The sequence below is a fragment of the Echinops telfairi genome, unplaced genomic scaffold, assembly GCF_000313985.2.
Source record: "Echinops telfairi isolate 266 unplaced genomic scaffold, ASM31398v2 ScPeMD7_3533;HRSCAF=4204_1, whole genome shotgun sequence".
Taxonomy (NCBI): domain Eukaryota; kingdom Metazoa; phylum Chordata; class Mammalia; order Afrosoricida; family Tenrecidae; genus Echinops; species Echinops telfairi.
The window spans coordinates 19,968,789-19,993,539 of NW_022107432.1; the positions used below are offsets into that span (position 1 = coordinate 19,968,789).

The window sequence follows — 24,751 nt, forward strand, 5'->3', positions numbered from 1 at the left end:
TTGAGACCTTTTTTCTTTTCTCATATAAGCATTTCATGCTATGAATTTCCCTTCTAACCACTGCTTTAGCTGCATCTCACAGATTGTCATGTGGTACATTTTTGCTTTCATTCAGTTAAAACATTTCCTAATTACTCTTGCCGCTTCTCTGTTGATGTGTGCATTACCCATACACCAACTAATCAAGCTTGTTGTTTAATTCCCACGTATTTAAGGGCATTCCAGCTCTCTTTCTGATCTGGTTTGATTTCATTCCGATCAAAGAAGAAGCTGTGTATGGTTTAAAGTATTGTCAATTTAATAAAGTTCGTTTTGTGACCCAGAATATCATCTATTTTTGTAGACTGTTTTTACATGCACTTGAAAAGGATTGCATATTCTCCTGTTGCTGAGAAGGGTGGTCCATACATGTTCAGTAAGTCCAATTGGTTGATCATGCTGTTGGCTGTTGTTAGTTGGAGTCTCCCAGGTTTGGACTCAATCGTCTGGATTCTTACTGATCCCCTCTATCATGCTTTTGTTTGCTGAGAGAGGGTTTGTTTGCAGGCTCCAGCTATACTTGTGGATTTGTTTCTTCTTTTGGTTCCATTGGTTTCTGCTTCACGTATTTTGAAGCTGCGTTATTTGATACACCCAAATTTGGGATACAACTTAGGGAGTTGATTCTTTCGTCATTATTATCATATCCCTCTTTATGCCTGATCATGGTCTTTGTTTTGAAATCTCTTTTGTGTGATATGAACATAGCCCCTAATTTTATTTTGACTTGTGTTTGCATGCAATAGCTTTGCTCATCTTTTGAGCTATATCATTATGTCCGAAGTGCTGTGACAGCATAGAGTTGGGCCATGTCTTTTATTATCAGATCGAACCAACAATCCCCATTTTTAATCAGATGCTTCAGTGTAAGCATCAGTATGACGGGATTTTGTTGTACTCTTTATTATTGCTTTTCTGTTTGATTGCTCTCTTAGCTCCCTCTCCATTTTCCCTTTCTAAACTTAAAACAAAATTGAATCTGGTACCATTCCATTTCAATCTATTCTTTTGAAGTACATCTCTTTGCATACTTGTATAGGTACTGCTCTACGGATTGCAATTTCCGTACCTAACTTGTGTTCATGTACTTCAAGTTAATAGTTTGACTTCAATTAAAATACAGAAATCTTGCAACCATATGCTTCTTTAGCCTCCACTCGTTATACTTTTTTATTGTTTTTATTTCTATTGCATCTCAAAAGGCAAAAATTTAACCGCCAGTGAGTTGATTTTGACTCGTGGGCACCAAATAGGACAAATTAGGGCTGCCCCTTTGGGTTTCTGATACTTCAGCAAGTCAATTCATAGCCTACTATGCCATCTGGGCCCCTTTGAGCAACATCTTAGATATATTGCAAACCCAATCAAACAATGTCATAACTTTTGCCTTTCACAGTATACAAAATGTATGAATTGTATGTCGTATTTGCAACGAGGCCTTCCTAATATTTTCTATATCGTTTCCATTTTAGAATATGTGGGACTGAAGTGAATACCTTGAAGTGTTTTTCTCATAAAGATTTATCAAGAACTTGTAGAGTTTGTGAAACTGTGAGCTAAAATTAGAAGGCCCGCCTGTTTGGAAGGAAGTGCTTTTCTATGAACAAAGCTAGGTCTAACCAATGATGTTTTTCACATTACGGGCCAGAAAATGGAGTATTTGTTCTCAAACTGGAGTGTGATGTGGATGAAACATTAGAGCTATTCATAGACATAGTTTATGATCAAAACTTTTATCTTCTTGAGTTTTTATTTTTGAAGCACAAAGATTTACCAAATGAAAACCACCAGTTTGTTGCAGGAATGTCCACCTGGGAGGTGTTATCTAGAGCTGAAAACAGGAACTGTCCCGTTTTCCCATTAGCAGTGGTTATTTGGGAGAGAACCAGGCAAAGCTAACCTTGTCAGCCTTGATGATCAAAACTGTAGAGGCCATACCATACTTGGTTTAGGTATGGATCGTGAAAGTGATCATATCTGTCAAGCATCTTTCATTCCAATAAATAACGGAATTTTATGCACATCATTTCATTTACCTCCGCCACATTCCATGTGCAAGTATTACCCACATTTCCTGCTGGGTAATCTGGGCGCAGAGCAGAAAAGTGAGGAGACCGTGTGGCATGCTGTGGAGGCACCGGCCTTCCCCTGCCACTTGTCTTGCGTCGAGATATGTACTCATGGGCTTGGAATGCACAGTTATGAAGGTGATGCTTCTCTGAGGGCTTTGGTGATGTCAGCCTGAAACCAAGGAGAAGGAAGCAATTAAGCTTCACCTTGCGCCAAGTAGTAGGTACCAGGGGGGTTGCATTTCAGGCTTGGTAGCTACTTTCTTCAATGAGAAGAGTCTGTGTGAAAACAGCCCAGGCTAAGGGAAAGTCAGAACACATGGCCCTCTCAGCGACCAGTCAGCAAGATTCTACTGAAGTCCCTTCTGCTCCACGATGCCTTCTCCCGGCCCACCCCAACTGTGGTGAACGATCCCTCTCTTTTTCTAAATTTATTTTATCATTATGTTTAATCATTTTATTGGGGGTTCGTACAGCTCTTACCACAATCCGCACATACATCCTCTGTGTCAAGCACATTTGTATAGACATCGTCATCATCATTTTGAAAACATTTTCTTTCTACTTGAGCCCTTGGTATCAGCTCCTCATTTTTTCCCTCCCTCCACTCGCCTCCCTCCCTCACGAACCCTTGATAATTTATAAATTATTATTATTTTTCATGTCTTACACTGGCCGATGTCTCCCTTCACCCACTCTTCTCTTGTCCATCCCCCTTGGGAGGGGTTTATATCTAGATAATTGTGATCGGTTTTCCCTTTCTCTTTCCCCTTACCCGCCTAGTATTGTTACTCTCAGTATTGGCCTGAGGGGTTTATCTGTCCTGGATTCCCTGTGTTTCTAGCTCTGATCTGTACCCATGTATATGCTCTGGTCTACCCAGATTTGTAAGGTAGAATTGGAGTCATGATAGTGAGGGCGAGGAAGTATTAAACAACTAGAAGAAAGTTGTAGGTTTCATTGGTGCTATACCGCACCCTGACTGGCTTGTCTCTTCCTTGTGACCTTTCTGTAAGGGGATATCCAATTATCTACAGATGAGCTTTGGGTCTCCACTCTACACTCCACCTCATTCCCATTGATGTGATTTTTTTGTTCTGGGTCTTTGATGCCTGATCCTCTGGACACCTCATGATCACACAGGCTGTTGTGTTTCTTCCATGTGGGCTTTGTTGCTTCTCAGCTAGATGGGTGCTTGTTTATCTTCAAGCCTTTAAGACCCCAGATGGTATATATTGATAGCCAGGCACCATCAGCTTTCTCCATCACATTTGCTTTTGCACACGTTTTGTCTTCAGCGATCATGTCGGGAAGGTGAGCATCATGGAATGCCAGGTTATTAGAACAACGTGTTCTTGCATTCAGGGAGTACTTGGGTAGAGGCCCAATGTCCATCTGCTACCTTAATACTTAACATATAAATATATGTACATAGATCTCTTTCCCTATTGTAATATATAAATGTATTTACATATGGACATGTATTTAGACCTCTATAAATGTCCTTTGCCTCCTAGTTCTTTCCTCTATTTGCGTTTACTTTCCTCTTGTCCCACTAGCATGTTTGGCCTTCATTCGGGTTTCAGTAATTCCTCTCGGTTACATTGCACTTGATCGAACCCCACAGGGCATCCTATGCCTTCCTTGCCATTGATTTTAGATCACTTGTTGTTCTCTTGTCCCTGGGTTTGTTAACACCCACAGGTGAACAATCTCTCTCTGGCCCGTTTATGCAGCCTCTCCATCTGCTCCATTCAAGTGCAGTCTTAGTTTGGGGAGCATGTGCTCAGTCAGCCTGGCTTCACATCTCAACTACCATTTCCTAGTTAATTGTCTAGGGTCAAGTTAATTAATAATACTATGCCTAAGTTTCCTACCATAATATTTGCTATAACACTACTTGAGGATAGGTGACTACTAGGTAAGATATATAAAATATTCAAATCTTAAAAAAAATATTAGGATACAATATGTGCAGCACTAAACAACAACATCAAACAAACTCACTGCCATTGAGTCAATTCTGACTCATGGTGACCCTGCAGGATAGAATAGAACTGCCCCTGTGGGTGTCTGACACTGTTAGTCTTTTGGAGAGTAGAAAAAATTCGTCTTTCTCCCGCAGTGTGGGTGGATGGTTTGGAACTGCTGACCTTGGAGTTAGAGGTCCCACAGGTAACCACTACCCTACTAGGCTCCCAATCTACAGCCCCAAATTTGCCTATCACAAAAAGATAGGCAATGAAAGAAAAAAAGACAGAAGAATTGATACATTTGGATGGTGGTGGTGTCGAATAATATTGAATATTCTGTGGACTGCCAAAAAGACACACAAGCCACTCTTAGAAGAAGTACAACCAGGAAACTCCTTATAAGTAAGGATGTTGAGACTTGTTTACTCTGGGCACATCTTCAAAAAAGCCCAATTGCTAGAAAAGAACATCCTGTTTGCTTAAAATATGCCTGCAGTCAGTGAAAACAAGGAAACCCCCCAGTGAAGTGGATTAACACAATAACCACAACCACGCACTCAACCAGACCAGTGATCCTGAAGATGGCGCAGGACTGGGGGGTGCTTGGTTCTGTGCTACACAAGGTTCCCATGAGTCAGAGCTGACTCAATGCAAGGAACACTCCCCCACCCCCACTCCCCAAAGCGGGCTGCCTGGCACAGAAGTACTGTTACTGGTGTTCCTTGTTAATTTACTGCTTATTTCTTCCCTATAAAGCGACAAAGCAAATACAATTTATTATGTTTGTCAGTAGAGCTGGGCAGAGCACAATCAGGTTTAGTTCAAGAGAAGGAAAACCAAACAGAGTAGTGGACCAGGTTCTAGAGGCAAAAGTCTAAAGGCCTCCTTTAGCAGATTGAACAGGTGTTCAACCACTTTGAAAAACTGTTTGCTGGTATTTACTTAGGAGGAGTATTTGCATACTCTATGGCCCAGCAATCTCACTGTTTTCCTTCTCTGTTGAGTTCTGATATCAGCTGTGCGCCATCCCACCCACCCCCTCCAGCCCCGAGCGCGGCAGTGCTTCTTCCTCTGACCCCGGCCCTCTCGGAGGTAGATAGGTCAGAGCCCTCAAGTTGAAAGAAGATTGTCGAAATCAACAGATACTAGTCCCAAGTTGAGAGTCTATGCAACAGCGTCATTTGTGACCCACTGGATATCACTCTAGGGATTTTCCTCGAATCAAATTAAAACCCAAGCCCATGGCCATCGAGTCCATTCCAACTCCTAGTGTCCCCATATCACAGGGTACAACCGTATAACTATCCCATAGGGTTTCCGAGTCGATAATCTTCATGGGAGCAGATTGACATATTTCTTCTGCAGAGTAGCTGGTGGGTTCAAACAGCCAACCATTCAATGAGCAGTGGAACATGTAACCACTGCCCCACCTGAACTCCTAAATTCCCCTACTTCCCCTACTTCCCCCCCACCACTCTATTTCCAGTGTGATCTAGGGCTCACCTGACCTCCTCGACTTAACCTGCTGGCTCTCATTATTCCCTTGAGCTTTCTAATTTGCTGGAATGACTCACAGAATTCAAGGAAAGGGTTGCATTTAAGATGATGGCTTTATGACAACAAACTCCATTATGAACTGTTGCCTTCCAGCTGATTTTGACCCACAGAGAGAGATCCTACGGGGCAGAGTAGAACTGCCCCACAGGATTGCCAAAGTTGTAAATATCTTTGGAAGCAGACCCTACCATCTTCCTCCTGAGGAGCATGTGGTGGTTTTGAACATCTGACTCTTCAGGGAGCAGCTGAGCACTTTAACCACTTTGACACCAGGTTTCCTTAATCTAACAAAAAAGCATCCAAATTAAGAGATGAATAAGGCAAGATTTGGGAAGTTTCTCCATGCTATGCAAACGCTACCCTCTCCTGTGTATGTGGCCTGAGCTTTTATTGGGGGTGGGGTGGGGTCTCAATATATCACCCCAAATCCAACCACTCTTCGCTGAGTTGATATCATGAGGGGATCATGAAATGGGTCTTTTTAGCAGTGAGGAGGCACCCTTGGGTGGGTTCAAACTACCAACCTCTTGGCAAGGAGTGGAGTGCTTAATCATTGTGCCACCCCAGGATTCTGATATATATATGGATGGATAGAAGGATAAGTAGATTCCTCACTGCCATTGAGTTGATTCCAAGTTATAGTGACCTTATAGAATAGGATAGAGCTGCCACTGTGGATTTCCCAGACTGTAAATCTCTACTAAAGTAGAAAGCCGCATCTTTCTCCTATGGAGTGGCTGATGGTTTCAAACTGCTGACTTTGTGATTAGCAACCCATCTCAGAACCCACTACAGCCCCAGGGCTCATAGATATATGATGGATAGATAGATAGAAAGAATGCTATAATCCCAAGTAGTCCACTGGATGGAAACAGGTTTGGTTGGTTTGGATCCAGACCACATAATGCCGATCTACAGGACTGGATAACTGTATCGTGCCCATGAAAATGGCTGGTTGACCACTGGACACTTGAGAGTGGTCGAATCTCACACACATGGTGAGCAAAGAAGCCAGGCACCATGGATCTCGTGCTGCATACCTGTAAGATCCCATACAATACTCCTCTGTGCTGTTGGCATCAGGATAGTAGTTTTCGGGGGGCGGGGGCGGGGGGGCTTCTGAGCTATAGGTAACATTTGTTTCTTCAACTGGTTACATGGGTGGCTTCAAACTGGAGCATTCGTTGAACCGTGCCCACCATAAACCTGAGCACTTGCCTGTAAGTGTATCACACACTTCACTAACAAGAAGAAAGAGAGTAGAGGGCAGACATGGAGGGAGAGGAGAAGGGAATGGAGGAGCATCTGAGACCCAGAATAAAACCATACCCAAGGTGAATGGGGGGTGGCACGGAGTGGAGACCCAATGTCCATCTGTAGACAATTGGATAACATCCCCTCACAGAGGGATCACAGGGAAGAGATGAGCCAGTCAGGGTGCAGTATAGCACTGATTAAACACACAACTTTCCTCTAACTCTTTGGTGCTTCCTTCACCCCACAATCATGACCTCAATTCTACCTTATAAATTGGATTAGACCAGAGGATGCACACTGCTACAGATAACAGCCTGAAACACAAGGAATCCAGGATAGAGAACCCCTCAGGGCCAACAAGGAGAGTAGAGAAACCAGGAAATTAGAGGAGGGTGGGGGGAGAAAGCGGAAATTGATCACAAGGATCAATCTAGAACCCCCTCCCAGGAGGACGAATAACAGAAAAATGGGTGAGGGGCGATGGAGGATGATGTATGATATGGAAAAAATATAACTTATCAAGGGTTTGTAAAGGAGGGTGGATGTGTGTGGGAGGGAGGGAGAAGAAGTGGGGAGCTGATATCAGGGGCTCAAGTGGGAAGAGAATGCTTTGAAAATGATGATGGCAGCATATGTGCAAATGTGCCTGACACACTGGATAAATGTATGGATTGTGCTAAGAGATATAAGAGCCCCCAATAAAAGTATTTTTTAAAAAGAACTAAGATTATGCCAGGGAGAGCCTAACAGATAAATAAAATATAAAGTAAGAAATATATTGAAGGGAAAATACACATGACTTAAGTCTCCTGTGAATCCCCTCTGACCATCAGAGATGTGCACAGTGCTGCTTTCATGCACAGTAGATAAAGAAAGTAGATTATTACAGATGCATTTAGGTTAAAATGTAACACCTTATCATTTGATATCCCTTTTGACCCATTTAAATTTGTTCTAGTTTTTAAAAATTGTCTGCTCTCTTTTCAATTGAGGTTTTTCCATTTTACTTTGTTACTGTTCCTTATTTGTATGTTTTTTTGGATGTGAAATCCAGTATAGGTAAATCTTTAGAGAAGTAGATGGATTAATGTTTTTTTGCGGGTACAGCAGGAGGTGTTCAGGGGGAAATAGGGATCTAATGATAATGAATAAAAGAAGAAAATGTTTTAAACTTTATTGTGGTGATGATTGTACAGCTCTTTTAAATATAATTGAATATTGAATTGTATGTTATGTGAATTATATATCAACGAAACTGTTAACAAAAACTAAACAAACAACAACAAAAAGAGTAATAGGAAGGACAGGGGCAGAAGAAGAAAACCCAGCAAGTTAAGAGACAGATATTCTGGGCTCTTGCTGCACTTGACCCTGTTGGCTCAGCCTGTGGCTCACCCTCTCCCTGCCCCGCCCCTCCCGCCTGGCTTGTGTTCAACAAGAGGAAGACAACCCCCCCACCCCCCCACCCCCCGATGTTGGGGTCCTTTCCATCCCTTCTCTGCGCCCTCCAGCGACTTCTCATTCTGAGCCTCGCCCAGGCAGGAAGGGGCTTTCTAAATGGGTATCGCTGGTGGCAGAATGACTTGGAGGAGCTAATACTTCAGGAAAGAAACTTAAGACCACAAAGCGCTTTCTTCTCTTCTTCACTCCGCCACCCCCCACCCCACCCCCCTCCGCCCATTTCCCTCTCCGTCCTCTTGTACCGCACCCAGTTCCATCCCCTCTCTATCAGTGTCCCGCCTGGGAGTCCCTAGGTGGGCCTCTCGGGTCCCACTGGGTCCCTGTGCGGGGCGGGGCCCCAAGAGGTGGACGCTGGCGGGGCGCCCCGCCCCCACCGACCTGACCCCGCCCCCGACCGCCGGCTATTTTGGGAGCGTTGGCGGCAGCGGGATCGCTGACGGGCGCAGATCCTGTGACACCTCTCGGCGGCCCTGCACTTGTTGCTCCAGGGACCTGCCTGTTGCCTTTCCCAATCCGCCTTTGCCCCTGTCCTCGCTGGCTTCGATCTCCTGGGGCGCAGGTCCTAGCCCCTGCCGTCCCCGGCCCGGGAAAATAGAGGATTTAAAATCATAATAAATAATAAACAGCGTTTGGAGGAGGCCTCGCTGGGCAGGACCAGGAGTGTGGAGCGCTGGCCCCAGAGTCGCAGAGCTGGCGCCTCCCCGGCACGGGACGGTGGCCCTGGGCACAAACGGCATGACGGACTCACCGACGGCTAACGGGGACGACAGGGACCCCGAGATCGAGCTCTTTGTGAAGGTAGGTCGGTGTCTGGTCCCCACCGTGCACCTGCCGCGCCAAGGACCCGCTCATGCCCAGGCGCGCAAAGCCTGACCCTCCCCAGGGAGCGCAGCGCAGCGCAGGGCCCTCGCGGTCCCCTGGCGCGCTTTCCGCAAGCCAGCGCCTTGTCTCGGAACGAGTGGAGCCCAGGGCAGTCTGGCAGGTGGCCCTTGTTGGAGAGTTGGCCGGCAGTTTGTCAAACCCGCCGCTGGACGGGCTGGCACTGATGCGGGGCCAGTCTGCACGCGTCTCTGCCTGGTGCTGAAGGGCATCTTCCCTCCTAAGGAGCCCGCAGCGCCGGGGGCCACTGACCCTTCTAAACTGGGGCGGGGAGAGGAGCACAGCAGAGATAACATTATTTGAGGCAAAGCACCAAAAAAACCTGGTTTCTCTCTTTTACTCAGCTGCGAAAATAAAAGCGAGGCACACAGGTGTTTTATTTTACTGTGTGGCTTGCCAAGCAGTAAGCAAGCCCCGTTCGCTGACGCTAACTCTGAGTATGCAGGGTAATTTTCAGGAAATTAAAGGCGGGGGTGGGGGTGGGGCGCATAGGGGGACAGGCTGGGCTGAGGGGGCAAGGGGGTCGGGGTGGGGTATCTAAATGAAGTCTCATTATTCCAGAAAGCAGGAACAGGCATCCTGGTCCCTTCTCAGTTACATGCGTATTTCTAGGGACATTTTGCATTCTGAGGGTTTTAGATTTTTGTTTTGTTCTCCTTTGTGAAAGGTTTGGGCGCTCAGGCAGCCCGCTCCGCCCCCTCCCCCAAGTCCTGGCAACTCTTTCTGCTCAGTGCAAGAGGCAGTCTCCCCCAGGCCTCAGGTTTCCCAGCTTCTGCGGTGCTGGCAGCTAGGACTGATCGAATGTTTCTTTCTCATTACACGAGCGGACCACGAAGCAGGGCCTTGGGCTTCCATCCTTCCTCCTACAGGTTGCAAAGGAAGCAAGGTCGTTTTTATGCCGGCCTGTACTTGCATCAACAACCCTGCATAGGCTTGCTAGGAGCCTGAACAGGCTCTACGTCAGTGGGTAAAAGGAACCCCAGCAGACCTGCTAGTACTGTCTGGTTAACATGGGGCTGCTAACCCCAAGGTCAGCGATTCAAATGCACCAGGTCTTCCACCAGAAAAAGATGAGACTGTCTGCTCTGGAAAGGTTTACAGCCTCTGACACCCTATGCATCTTCCCTGTGAACCAGAATGAATTCCATTTGCTTTGCTTGTTGTTAAAGAAGGCTTGGTGGATTGGGCAATAGGCAGCCAATTACAATGTCAGTGGTTCAAATTCACCAGCCCCTCCTGGGGAAAACGTAAACATTTGCAGAACCCTTTCTATAGGATTTGGTCTGTTGTGGCTTAGGGGACATTAAGAAGGGACCCATCCCAATGGTCCAGACTACAGAATGAGTTGACTGAATTTCTTCTGATGAGTTATATCCATTCTTGGTGTTTAATATTTAAAACTGTCCATAGCTATCATGCTAATTGTTTCTGTCCCCATGACTTGTGATTTCTGTTATGCCTTCCTACGAATATTGGGGCCTTTGGGGGTAGGATTTCCAGTTAGTCTGGCCCACATGGGTAATAAAAAGAAAGAAGGTCATGCCCCCTTCAGCCTGTGTCCTGTGGCCAAGCTGGGCAGTGTCAGTCCATAGGGGGTGCCCTGATCCTCCATGCCCCGTCCTGCAGTTTGGGGAGTGAATAAAGGGCGCCCTAACAAAGCGATGAGCCGTGCTGCTCTCCTTGAAGAAAGCTATTTATTCTAGGACTTAACTCAAATTCCCTGGGAGTAGGTAGTTTCACGGTATCAAGTTCCTGAAAGATATTTGAAACATAAATTGGCTCTTTAGAGCTAAAGCAGCCCTTTGCCCCACTACTAGGCGTGGAGACCAATTCTATCTGCACCTTTGGAATTTCAAGTTGGCAGCACTGGAAGTTTGCTGCATTCATAGAAAACGCTCACCACAGAGTCTCAGGGGCCCCCCCAAAGAATTCTAGAGTGCCCTTTTAGTGATTTGTTTTCCCCTAAGGAGAGCCAGGTAGACTTTCCTGAGCAGCCCAAAGCCCGTACTGGTTGGGAACAAAACATACAGGTAGAAAAGCTGTGCTGGTTTTCTGGGGTCCCGGCTTTGACCTACTGTTAGTTGCAGCCCGAGGGACACATAAAGGCTGGCAATGGGAAAGGAAGCCACCTCCCAGGCCTGGCGCTGTTTGACTATAAGGAAGCCACGTCCTCCTTTGCAGAAACAACTGTTCCCAAGTTGGAGGTTTCTCAAGGCTCTAGGATTGATTCTCGAAAAGAGAAAGACCTCCTTGTACAAGGTGCTAGTGAATGGAGGGCCTTTCTTAGGGTAGAGCAGTGGGTTTCTATGAAGCCTCTCAGAGGAGGTTTTGACCCGGCAGAGTTGTGATGTCTGGCCATCTTCAACATTGCCCTGGGGTTGGGGTGAGGGGATCCCTTATCCTCACTGGGCCCCTGACTGCCATCCTAACCTTCAGTTACTCAGGGATTTTCCAGGGCATTCACTCCCCCATGCCCAAATCAATTGACAAACACCTATTAGTGCTACTACTATTAAATGGCTGCCAGTTAGAATTTCTGGCGCACGCCCAAAAACCTTACCTCATTGGATCCTCAGCATCATTTAGTTCATGAGCCTTTCACTTGAAAGTGAAAGGTGAAAATGGAGAAAACAAGGTCTCCTGAGGCTTGAACAGCACAGATGCTCAGAGGGCCCAGAGGAAGGGAGCAAATTAAAGGCTCCCTGGTGTTGCTATGTGGAAAGACAGACCTAGGGGGTCTTCCAAGATTTACAGCTTAGAAAACTCAATGGAGCAGTTCTGCGGTACCTACCCTAAAGGACTGCGATGAGTTAGGTTCAACTCAACAGTGCTCCTGATAACCACAGGTAGCAAATAAAATGCTGTCCTCGTCCTCCAGTCTAGCACTGCAAACTCTCACTCTTGCTCTTTCCCCAGATACTCACTTATCAGGCCTTGTGCCAGATTTTTTTTTTTTTTTACCAAATTAGCCTCTCAAGTGCCATCCAAGATGATAATTACTTATCATTTTCTAATCTGCTCTAAAAAGGGCCCCTGGTAGTGTGGTTGGTTATGCGTTGGGCTGCGATCCACTGGGTCAGTAGTTCGAAACCACCAGTGGGGTAAGTCAGGACGCGAGGTAGCCCTAGTTAAGAGCACAATGTCACCCCAAACCTGCTGTTGGGCTTCCCTAAGGATATGTGGGTGAAAACCCTCTGTAAATTGAACATCGCCCCAAAAGAGCAGACCTCCTGAACAAGATGGTAGATGCGAGGCAGATAGGACCTTGTTGGATCTGCATGTCCCTGATGTGCTTAAGGGAACAAAGACTTTGATCCTCCCTTCCTGATGGGGACATTTTGAGAATAAAGATCATATACAGTCTGGACTTTGATCAGGAAAGGAGGGCAACAGGTTAGAGAATTGTTAAGGACAAAAAGAGTAAGGAAGTCAAGCAAAATGGAACACTGTTCAGAAAGACAAGCACGGGATGTGCTGGATGAATGAGAGCAAGACCTTAGCCCCTACCCCCACCTACACTGCTGCCTCCACCCAAGCCCAGTCATTAGACCCCAGAGGTCGTAAGATAGGAAATCAAAGTGACTAAGCAGGCACATTAGTAACAAATGTCGCTTGAGCCAGAGGCATAGATAGGTGTCAAGAGAAACCAGTGGTTTCTATGACTCAGACGACATCTTCAAATATTCAAATTATCTATGGAGCTTTTAAAATTCCTGATGCTAGGTGGCTCCCCGGGTCAATGACACCAGTCTCTGTGAGTGGGCGAAATGCTTTTCCCCCTCCCCTGAGTGATTCCAGCATGCAGCTGCCGAGGAGACCTACTGGGTCTTAATGAGAGGCCCCTCACAGGGCAGCATACCCCGTGGGTATCACAGTAGAACCTAGCTCCTCGGGACTTTTAAATGGTTCACTTTGGGGAAGCAGACCTCCAAGCCTCTGTGTGGACTCAAACCTCCAACCTTTCAGTTAGCGAGTGAGGCAGTCACCATTTGCACCACACACGGCCTGGGGAGAGGGGTGGACGGGGCCGGGTGGAGGGGGCTTGCTAGTGTGGGTTTATTCCAGACCTTCCAAAGGCTTCAGGAGGTCTCCTGCTCTGTCCTGTTGTTGATGAGCGCTCACATCTGATCGGTGCTGATGGACGACAGCCCTGTCCACCAGGCTTCAGAATAGTCAGCCTGTCCATTTAGCCAAATAAGCATCCATTCTGTGCCGGCGAAATCAAGCAGAGTCCTGTAAACTGCCCAGTGGAAAGGACTAGTGATTTCTGTGCTGAGTGACCCAAAACATACAGACAATGGTGAGCAGCACAAGTCAAGTCCTGGTGACCCAGGATGTGAACATCTGACTGGGAGGCACAGCAGGATTGAGTCTTGTGATATTCCCAGACAGTCCCAAGCTGCCCACAGGCTGTCCAGTCATCCTGGGCATCGTGGGTTCATTAGGCTGTTGAAACTCCCTTCATCACATTAAGCAACAAGGTTTTCCTTTCCCACTAACTCCAAGTCCGGTCTGCAGTAATAATCCAGTACACTGAATCATCTGCCCTGTTAGGTCAGTCAGTGCTTCCTTCCCTGGTAACTGAGTCTTCGGAGCCCTCATGTCCAAAGGCCGAGTGATGCTTATTCCAGGGGCCTTGGCAGGGGAGTGCGAGTGATGCCTTTGTCTCTGCAGAGGCTCAAGTTCTCTCTCCTAGTGTCCACTCCTGTCTTCCCTTTGCTTGTGTTCCTTCTTGGTGGGCTTGTCAAGTTATCTCCCTTCCTGCGAAGAGTGCGTCCTTTTAGAGAGTCCGTGGTAGCATACATTTTTCATGGCTGGTCCCCTTTGATCAAGTACGATGGACCCTAGGTTCGGGGTGGCAGGAGGCAGAGTAGAGAAAGTGGCCTTGAGCGCCAGGCAGGTCTGCAGTACCATCTGTGTGGGTGCATCTGGGCATTGGAAGACTGCTTGACTTCTCTGAATGATGGTCCTCCTATCAGTGCCGTTAGAGTATCTATGAACTGTCTGTGAATCTCGGGTGTAAGTACGCCCTCCTCTGCGGGCCTTCGCTAGCTCAGTCAGTGAGAAGTTTCCACTCTTGATATGTCCAGCATGTCAACTCCTGCTGACTACTGGAACCAGGACTCGGACTATTTTGGAAACGGGGGACAGTGCTACCACTACAGGGCTGCTGGGCATCAGAGGCCACTGTCTGAAAGAATGTGCGTGAGCTCAACAGCAGGGCTGGTCAAGATCTCTGACCCTTCTGTTGAGTTCTTTAGTGGTTCAGAGGAAGTGGATCCCTCGTGACAGCTGAGTCACCATCCTGAGCTCTCAGGGATGGCTGGACCCGCTGCCTCATCCACTGGGCATACTGTCCTGGGCCCTGATCCTTCCACCCCATCCAAGTGTCATCTCAGGGGCCTCATTCCCTTTTCTTGGTGCTAGGCTCTGGTCAGGAGCTCTCAGGCTCACTTGAAAGCCTCCTCTAACGTGGAGTCTCAGTTAGGTAGATCACTGGGGTCTAGGTCATTTGACTCCAAAAGGCTCCCCTCAATGTAAGTATTTCCACCAACACCTCAGGAATCTTCCAGCTCCACAGAGCAATAATTGCGTGCATAGAAAAAGCACACTCCCATACCTATATATATTATCTATTTGGACTATTGGCGGGGCAGGGGAAATGTAGTGCATAATACATTCTCAACCTATAACTCACTACCACCAAGTGGATTCCAACTCATCATGACCCTGTACGGGGCTTCTGAGATGGTCAATCTTTATGGAGGCATACAGCCTGCTCTTTCACCCACAGAGGGGCTGGTGGGTTTGAACTCCTGAATTTGCTGTTAGCAGCCCAATGCACAGTGTCACCAGGCACCTATTTTTTACATATAGTATTGAAAAACTATTATCTAGAAGACCTGCTCAATGGTCTTCATCATCAAAGCCCAAGGATCAGAAATACCCTAGGGGGTTCACATGGACCTGCCGTGAGTTAGAATTGACTCTACGAACTGATCCACATGGATAAGCATGGGTCTCCTGAAGGTGTGTACTACAATAGAACTCTCTTCCCCTGGCACCTCAAGTCTACCACTGGTACCATAGAGCGGGTAACTCTGACTTTGGGGGCCATTTCTCTGCCAGTTTCCAGAGTGAGAACCTGCCTTCCTGTTTTCCTATGGGGAAATGATCGATATTCTCCTGTCATACCTGAAACAAGTCTATTCTAAGGAGAAAAAAAAGGAAATAAATGCCCTGGTTAACCTCCAGAAGGACCCGCTAGCACTGTTCATGTGACATAAGTTACATGCATCCCAGCACTTGGTGTTGACAGTGACTAGCCCAGTGATTTCTGTAGCATGAAAACATCACTACAAAGTGTCTTCACTGTGTGATTGCCCAGAGATTCAGTTTGGGGTGGTCAGCCTGAGACCCAGGTATCTTTATCCTTAAAGAGCTACCCTAGGTGAGTCTAAGGTTCACCTAAGACCCAGGACCAATGACTCCGACAATCAGTTAATAGGCTAACTTGCCCAGTGCCCATAGCAATGAAAAACTGCAGTACAGTCCCCATGGGAACACACTATGGAGGAAATTCAGGCTAATTTGCTTATTGACATTATTCCATACAAGCTACAAATAAACAGATGAGGAAGATGGAATGCTTTCAACCTTCTATTAATTTCTTTTTCATTATATATTTTTTTGTTATGTAGGCATGAAAGGTAATTTTAATCAAAAGTTAAGCATGAAAGAGCTGGTAAAATAATGAACATGCAATATTTGGGATTGGAGACAATTAATCCATTACCCAATGAACAAAAACACATATGAAGCACCTGCTCTGTGCCAGACTCTGAAGGACAGAGTGGAGGGACCAGAGAAGAGGAATACAGGGACCCAGAGTCTGTGAACTTGCATCTGAAGAGTGCAGATGCAAACACCTTTCAGTGTCACCTAAGTGCGAGGCTAGAAAGGAGGTGTGCAGACGAAGGGGCCCGTTGGCTCCAGTGCGATCTCCAGGTCTAGCTGGAGGGCACCTGGCACTTCCGTTGTGCCTTGAGAGCTACTCGAGAGTTCCTAGCAGTGACTGAAAGTGGCCCATCACAAGCTGTCATTGAGTGTGAGGACGTGCAGGAATCAGTGATTATATAAGATTAGCTAAAGGGAATGGTATAGAAATGAGATAGCAGCTTGAATGGCAGGGAGGCGGTTTCTGTTTGCTTGTAAGTACTGGGAATAACTGGACGTTTCTGCTCGGTTGGAGGCGGAGGAAGCCTGTGGTTCGAAAGCCTCCAATGCTGGGTCGCATGACATGTAGTGAGGTCAGCGAACTCAAGTCACGGATGCCAGTCTGCTTCCTGCTGTTGCATGACTTTCCCCTTTTTTTAGGAAACATTTTTATTGGCATGTATTTCGTATATCATACAATTTCACTACTCAATCATATTAACAAGATGTATGCAATCATCACCAGAATCAATGTTCAGACAACTTTCTGCTCATACTCTGCATGACTTTCTTTGAGACCATGCTTCCTGTGTGTAAATGGAATAAATAATCATACAACGGCAGACTTTCAGATTTTGTGAAACCTCTTAGAAGTCATCTACTCTGGGTCCCTCTTTATCAGCTAAATTCACAGTCTGGCATCTTGAAATGCGTGCATTATGGCTTTAAGGAAGAGAAGTGGGATAGGCATCTAAAGTGCTGCTTTTGTCATTGTTGCTGTTGTTATGGCGTGTCACTGTGGCCAAGGTAGAATAAGGAGCGTCTAGGGGCACAGGCCAGTGAGAAAGACACTCCAGTGGCGCGTTTCCGCATAATGGGAAGAGCATGAAAAGAAGACTATGTTGTGGGAGAAAGAATATGTTCTGAAGGCATGCTGTGGGAGAAATTAAAAGTCGGTACAGTTTTGGGAAAAGCTTGTGCAAATATGGTGAGGGACCCCAAAACTTAAGGTTCCATCGTTTCATGAGAAACTCACCTCTGGAGAACTAAGTCTCTATATTTTGAATGGTGGTATCATGATGGATTTGACAATGGCTGTCTAAGATGTTAGTAGATTGAACATAGATAGCCTAGTGGAGCTCAGGTTTTAAGATTCTTTTAAACATTGAGCCCCCATAAATTGATGATGGAATAGGGCCATGTGGCAGGGAGTTGTTAATGACAATCCTATTCTAGCTTTAGAATGTTTCTTTGAGGTGTTGGCAGTCAAGGGCAGATGTCCAGTGCAGCGTCAGAGAATCCGAATGGAGAAAAGAGGAAGGTCAGGACCAGGGGTGTGGGTGTAGACTTCTGCTTTGAGCGGAGCTTCTGGGAATGCCCGTTGAGTGGAGGAATGAGGTACTGGAGGAGGTAGCAAAGGTGAGGGGGAAGCCATCAGGAAAGTAGAAAATAGAAGTAATATCTCAGTGATGCAGAGGTAAGTAATGGCAGCATGAGTCCAGGAAGAACTAAGAGCTTGCTGGGCTTTGGAAAACAGGGTTTGAAGGGATGTCAGGAAGGAGCAGCATCTAAGTTAGGGTTGTAGCATAAGGGCTCTGCTGATGGCAAGCTGAGCGATTTGGATTTTTATTTATACCATAGAGATTTCATGTACTACGAGATGCTTGTGGGGCAATTATGTTCTAAAGCACATAAGTGGTTAATGATCTGAAGATGGCGTCCTGTCTCTGTTGTGCCTGGGGAGAGGGATATTTTGAATTGGGGAGCTTTTGAGGGACTTCAACGTGTAGAAATTTGGTGCCGGGGAGGGACCCCCTCACGCCTGAAACCAACCAATGTGAGTATTTAAGGTGACGTCTCTCACCTGTGTTTACCATTATTCTCTAGATCAGAGGGAAAGTATGTCTCATGCTGGAGGAAGAACACGCAAGGATGCTGCAATAAATGGTGTCCAACTGGGAACCCATCCCCTAGAATGACGAGCAAGTGAAAACCTTGTCCCAGTTCCTCTCTCTTAAAAATCCAACGTAGAGGGTTGTCATGGAAACAGATAATGCGTTTCTTGATTCAGCCCAAGGCTCTTCTCCCCTCGGTGCACTCCTCTGCTCCCTAATGCTGGCAGGGTGCACATTTGGACCAGAGACCCAGTACACACAGCAGGTGGGTGTTAGGTGGGTTAGGGCCGTCCCACACGCTTGTTTTGGTCACGTTCACAGTTTAGTCTGTGGCATGTTACAGTCATGTCTTAGATTACAGGACCCACCGTGTCTCGGAGTGTGGCTTCAGAAATCGAAAGAGACATTATGTCTTTGGTCCATTATTGCACATGGTTCTGAGTTTTCTCATAGGAATGAGGGCTTCTGAGAAGGGCCCAATCACAGGTTTCTGGGTGAGGAGGGTCACAGGAGAGCAGTAAATGACTTTTCTTTTTTCAGGTATTTCATGAGTAAAACAGGGATTTGGTCCATCTCGCAGGATCATTTTAAGGGACAAATAAGAGATATGATGTATTCGTAGAGAATTTTCATTCTTTTGATGTAGAGTATTACATCGGTCAGTAGAAACCAACTGCTAGAACACCAACCCAATCCATGAACATGTTGATATGATTGCTCTGTGAAGGTGCTTGATTCAATGAAGTCTTCTCATCTCAGCCCTGTTCCACTTGTAGCTCTGCCATTCCCCACCCCAGGGCCATTGACAAGCCTTCTGTAGGACCTGGATTCCTCCAGCAAGAAGGGAGACTGTAGGGAGAGGATCACACAGGGAGTTTGTATGGTGCCTGCCTGAATGTGGACTAATCACCTCCACCCACTTTCCTGAACTCAGTCATGCGGCCATTCCTATCTGCCAGGAGGGTGGGAAAGTGCCATCTAGCTGTGCTCCTAGGGGAAAAGGCATGTCATTCTCAACTGCGGAAATCGTTATTTATTTCCTAGTGACCTCATCTCTTCAACCTCCAAGATGGCATCTTGCCTACAACCAATTTCCCTCACCTCCAGTCCCACTTGCTTAATCCTATTAGCTTAATCTTCCTAGAGTCCGCCATCACTCTCACTCACCTGCCGGTTAGCTTACTTTCAAGCTCTTCAGACGGGTATTGGAGACCGTCCAATGGACTTGTGCCCCTTTCTGAACCTTATTTCTCATACTTCCTTATGAATCCATGCACGTTTTAAATGGTTCTGAAATATATATAGTCTGTTAGCTGATTCCATCTTCATGCCCAGTTCCTCACCCATGGTGCGACTGGGGCTCTTGGAAAACGCATGCGGAAGGAAGACGTGTCATCCTTGTTACAGCCAGGGACAGAACACTATATTCTTCTCTGCAAGTTTGGGAACAACCCAAGATCCTCACAGCAGAGCCAAGCTCTCCCACCTGAACCAGGCTTCCCAGCCTTGCATGGTCATAAGAACCACTGAGGGCTTTCCACTTTTGATTCAAAATGAAGCTTCTCAGTCTTCAGAGGAAGGAGTCTCAGACAGCTCTAAGTTTGGTCCATTGTCACACATCTCTAAGTGCCAGTGGATTACGGGAGCACTACCCATACCCTGGACCAGAGCCGGCTTTGAACCCGAAGACCTGAGTCTGATGGTGGCAATGTAAAGCACTGATAGCAGGTGGGAGAGAAATGTGGGAGTAGGAGTATCTTCTGACTATTCCCAAGTCACCCCATGCTATATCTTTCTAGTCATCTTACATATGGACCCTTGACCTGGGAATCTACGTTCGAAGACCATGGCATTCTAAAAACAGCCACGATCTGATTTCTTTGCATAGGTACTCACCCTCCTCCCTAAATATTAAGTGTGTGAAGAGTTCATTTGGGGGCAGAGATTGAAAGTATGGCAGGGAGAAAGGTGGGCGAGATGGAGGGGAAACTCACATGACATATGAAGTAGAAAACCCATGGTCGTTAGACCAGTTCGCATTTTCGAATCCTCTTTGGTTCCATGCATTTTCAGAAGTTGGAGAATCAATTCCGAAACTGAATAATACGAGTGGCTCCATTCGGTGTTCCCTCCTTAATTTTACGAAGTCAGTCTGCTGTCACTCCCAATTTGCTGCCAAGGAATTGTAGAGGAATTTTTTAGGCACCTGACCAAGGCCACAGAGCTGAGACATTGTAGAAACCAGGTTCAAATCCAGGCCCAGGGATCAGGACATGCGCTTTCTCCTGCCTTACTCCAGGTAGACACTCAGCTTTATGAGGAGAAGGTGCTGAGTGCTGAAGATGGGAGCAGTCTTAGCATTCGAAAGTTTCTCTTTCACTAGGTCTCCACAAGTCACTGTGAAGAGCCTGAAGTCCAGCTCAGATCTCTGTACTTAAGCAAACTAGGCAACTACCAGATAGCATGAGTTGGAGTTAGAGCTGCCTAAATAATCACTAACGAAGAACAACTATCATTCCCATCTAGTTCATTGGGAACCAGCGCAGTCCTATAGGACAGAGTAGAACTGCCCCTGTGGGTTTCTGAGACTGGAAGGGGAGCTTGGAGAAAGGGAGTAGGGTTATGACCCGAGGGAAGTCATGCATGGGACTGTGGGAGCTCTGAGCATTAGGGCCTGCTCTTTAGAAGGCACTAAATGGAGTTTCACAGCACAGGCAGGGCAGAAGGTGGGGCATGAGGGGGGAATCCCAGTTCACACAGAGAAAAGGAAGAAAGCCCACTCATCCTCCCCCTGATGCCTTAAGCCAGGGGTCCTCAAACTACAGCCCGCAGGCCACATGCGGCCTGCCGAGGACATTTATCCAGCCCGCCGGGTGTTTTTCCCCTTTTGCTTTTTACTTCAAAGTAAGATACGTGTAGTGTGCATAGGAATTTGTTCATAGTTTTTTTTAAACTACAGTCCGACCCTCCAACGGGTCTGAGGGACACTGAACTGACCCCCTGTTTAAAAAGTTTGAGGACCTCTGCCTCAAGCGGTGGCCAGAGCATGTTCTACAAAGGATGATGAAGGGACCCAGAGGCACCCTGGTTGGCTGCTAACCAAAAGGTCTATCGACCTATCAGACGCTCCGAGGGAGAAAAATGAGGCTGTCTACCCCTTTACAGATTTACAGTCTCAGAAGCCCAAAGGGGCAGGTCTGCTCTATTCTGTAGGGTCTCTGTGAGTTAGAAGCAATTCAGTGATGGTGAGCTTGTTCGTTGTCAGGACGCAGGAGCCTCTCTTGAATCCCCTCTCCCTCAGGAGAGCAAAGGCACTGGCTCAGAAAACCCATGGCACACCCACTTCCAGTCCCTCTCCCTCTTTAGCGCACCTGAAAGGTCCCTGTGGAGCCAACTCAGGCCTACTGCTCCTCTGAAAACATTTCTCCGCCCGTGGGCCAGCAATGACTCTACCCAGGGCGAGGCACCTTCCATTCCAGAGTGGGTGATAAGCAGCTTTCAGTGGGAGTTGCCTGCTTGCCGTGAAGCGGTACCTCCCTGGGTGGAATCGAACGTCAGTCAAGGAGGGGGTCGGGAGGCTGGTTATCTGATGCGCCTAGTGTTGATGCAGGGCTTGTGATGTGGGGGAAGGATGGTCATGAGGGAGCAACAAGGTGCTAGAAAAAGACACGAGGGTAGAAGATGGAGCTCAGCCTGCCCTGGCTCTGCTCCCTGGGAGTTGATTTCCTCCAGCTGGGCTCTGACCAATGCGAGCTGCGAGCTGCAGATGGTTACCTTGTTTTCACAGACCACAGCACCCTCCTCAGACTGGCTGCTCATGACAAAGTGTGTGTGTGTGTGTGTGTGTGTGTGTGTTTTCACAGACCACAGCACCCTCCTCAGACTGGCTGCTCATGACAAAGGAGTGTGTGTGTGTATGTGTGTGTGTGTGTGTGCGCGCGCGCCACCATTAAATTATTGTTTCAATAAGCACACACGTTTTTTCTCCTAAGAGTTAGAGCCCTATCTGAAATATCTACACTCATCTATTGTTTGGCATACTCTCAACCAATGATTTTTAAATCCAGCTTTATCATTAAATGTATTCAACATTCATGAAGTATTTGTTGAACAGCTAGGAGTCATACAACAGACTTTCATGAAACCTGAACTTTGGTTCTGTTTCCTGATATTCTGTAATCACAGGTTGGTCCCTCATATTTCTTTATTGCTGGATATCAGGGATTAGTGAGTTGCCATTTGAACCCTTTTAGCTCCAGAAGCTGACTCTTGGATTCAAGCTGTTTACTGAGCATTGTGATTTCCCCAGTAGCCTGGTGATTGCACGTTGAGCTGCTAAATCTAAGGTCAGTAGTTCGAAACCACCAGCCACTCAAAGGGAAGCAGATGGGGCCTTCTAATCTGGTAAAGAGTTAAGGTCTCAGAAACTCAAAGAGGCAGTTTTATACTGTCCATAGTGACCCCTCCAGGGTCACTATGAGTTGGCATTGCCTCAATGGCAGTGAGTTTGGTGGTGACTCCCCTGTGGGAGGCTTCAAAAGGATTCTTCCCACAGGAGTTTGCAGTCTACTTAGTGAAGGAACTTGAAGTTCCCATAACTTATGGTAGGTCAGGGGTCAGCAATTTTTTTTTTGCTATGAAGGATCACATAGTAAATATTTTAATCTCTGTTGGTCCCACAGTCTTTTTGGAGGTACTCCATTCTGCCTTGAAGCATTAAAGCAGACAGAGGCAATACATAAACGAATGGATGTGATTGAGTTCCAATAAAACTTTATTTATCAAAACAAGTGACAGGCTGATTCCTGGCTTAGATGGCCCAACCCACAGGGAATGGAACTGACTGTGTGGCCAGAGCTTTGGGCTTGCTTCCATTACAAACGGAGATGACGTCGAGGGTTTTCCTGCTGTAAGGGCAGCCCCACCCCCTTGTTCCTGTTTAGCTCACCATGCTTTGAAACGTGGTGACTGAGATTGGGGCTGAGCTGTACAGAGGACTCCAAAATGCTTGTGGGACAATTCTGTTATCTTCTAAGGCCATTTATGCACGAACTCTTTGAAGCCCCTTCATCAGATAAGGTGTTCTGAACTTTCGGGGGTGGGGTATGCTCTTGTGAGAAGCCACGTTATTAGGATTCCTTTTCTGCACTGGGAGAAAGATGGAGGTTTCTACTCCTATAAAGAGTTACAGTCTAGGAAACCCACAAGGGTTTCCATAAGTAGCATTGACTCGATGGCAGTAAGTTAGTTCTTAGACACTTAGTTAGTTAGTTTTTCTGCACTGGATGGAATGCTCACAGAGGCTGAGGCTCAGGACTTGCTTGGCTGCCACAGGGCCAGCAAATCGTGGCCAGTGAGCTCAAGGCCTGTTGGGGAGCGCAGCACATGGATAGAACTCATTCTCGTTCCCACCACACTGTTTCTCATGCCTCCTTAATTTGGGGTGCTGTTCTGTTAATTGAAGCTCACCAAGCCCTGTACTGCTGACACATGCCCTTCTCTGGGCAGCACCCTGACATCCTTAAGCTGGGAAATGACCACTTGGCCATAGCAAGAGGTCTCAAAGTCTACCCACGCGTATTACTGGGCGAAAAAGTGACTACCTAATTTCCAACCGTATTTTGCACACTGACAAAAACGGATAAGTTGTTTAAGCCAACAGCCCATCGGCAATGCCCCAGAAAACTGTTCCCGAAGGTAGATTTCTTGAGAAAGGAGAATGCTTTATTATGAAGCCAAGTATTCCTAATGGTAAACACTTGAAGTAGTTTCTGCCCTTGACTTTCCTATGACCTTGACCAAGACAACTTTGGTCACTGTGCTGTGGAGAATTTCTCAGCTCTGAAATAGAAGAGGGAAGCACATTCCTGGGCAGACCAAGTCCTGGCCTTCACACAAACTGTGAAAATGCATGGAATCCACTTAAGACCTTTGACTTTGGTTAACTTTGACGTTAGCCAGCTTCACTTGTGTGTATGAGTTTCTGTATGTCTAGTTTCCTCATGCTTAAGGCCTCCTTTTATCAACAGTCTCAGAGGCCAGGATATGGCTAGAAATAGATGTTTTCCCCCCACCTCTGCCAGCAAGTAATAATAAAAGACATTTTTGCTTATTATTTATGTGCTCTTGTGGGGTATTTTCCTTGATTTCCTGACATACCAGAGGACCTTCTTCTAATAAGAGTCATATAACACAAATGAGCAGTGTGTTAGTCCAGGTAGAGCAGAGAAACATTCATGGGCACACATATGTGTATAAGAAAGAGCTTTATATACAAGAGCATTTGAATATTGGTAAAACATCCCGGCCCAGTCCAGATCAAGTCCATAAGTCCTATATTAGCCCATATGTCTGATACCAATCTATAAAGTTCTCTTTAGATTCATGAAACACATGCAATGACACCAAATGTGGGATGATCACAGGCCAGTGGGTGGAAAGTCTTGTGGATCCAGTGGTGGTAGAAGCATCTCATGTGGCTGGCAAGAAGTCTCCACATGGCTGTGCCAGCTCAGGGCACTAGCACATTTCCATGTGTCTTGTCAGTAGACAGTCTCTCAGGGAGTGAACATGTATCCCATCTCCAACGAGCTATTTTATCTCCTTAGCACCTCCAAATGAGGTCATCAAGCTGCGAACTGATTGATAGGCTAAAACTCCACCCCTTCATCCTTAAGCCTCAAAT

The 24,751-nt window shown here is 46.6% G+C and overlaps 1 protein-coding gene across 3 annotated transcripts in view; it reads left to right on the forward strand.

Annotated features, from left to right (window-relative positions):
* The window catches only part of CLIC5 (chloride intracellular channel 5), a 226,291-nt gene that overhangs the window by 98,468 nt on the left and 103,072 nt on the right, over nucleotides 1-24,751 (forward strand). The window contains exon 1 of one of the 3 annotated variants that reach the window (XM_004710802.2): nucleotides 8,813-9,154. The exons of the other annotated variants lie outside the window; for them this stretch is intronic. Coding sequence (XP_004710859.1) covers nucleotides 9,092-9,154 — 63 coding nt within the window. The 5' untranslated portion in view covers nucleotides 8,813-9,091. Of the gene's footprint in view, nucleotides 1-8,812; nucleotides 9,155-24,751 lie in introns of those variants that run through there. 3 annotated transcript variants of the gene reach the window in all.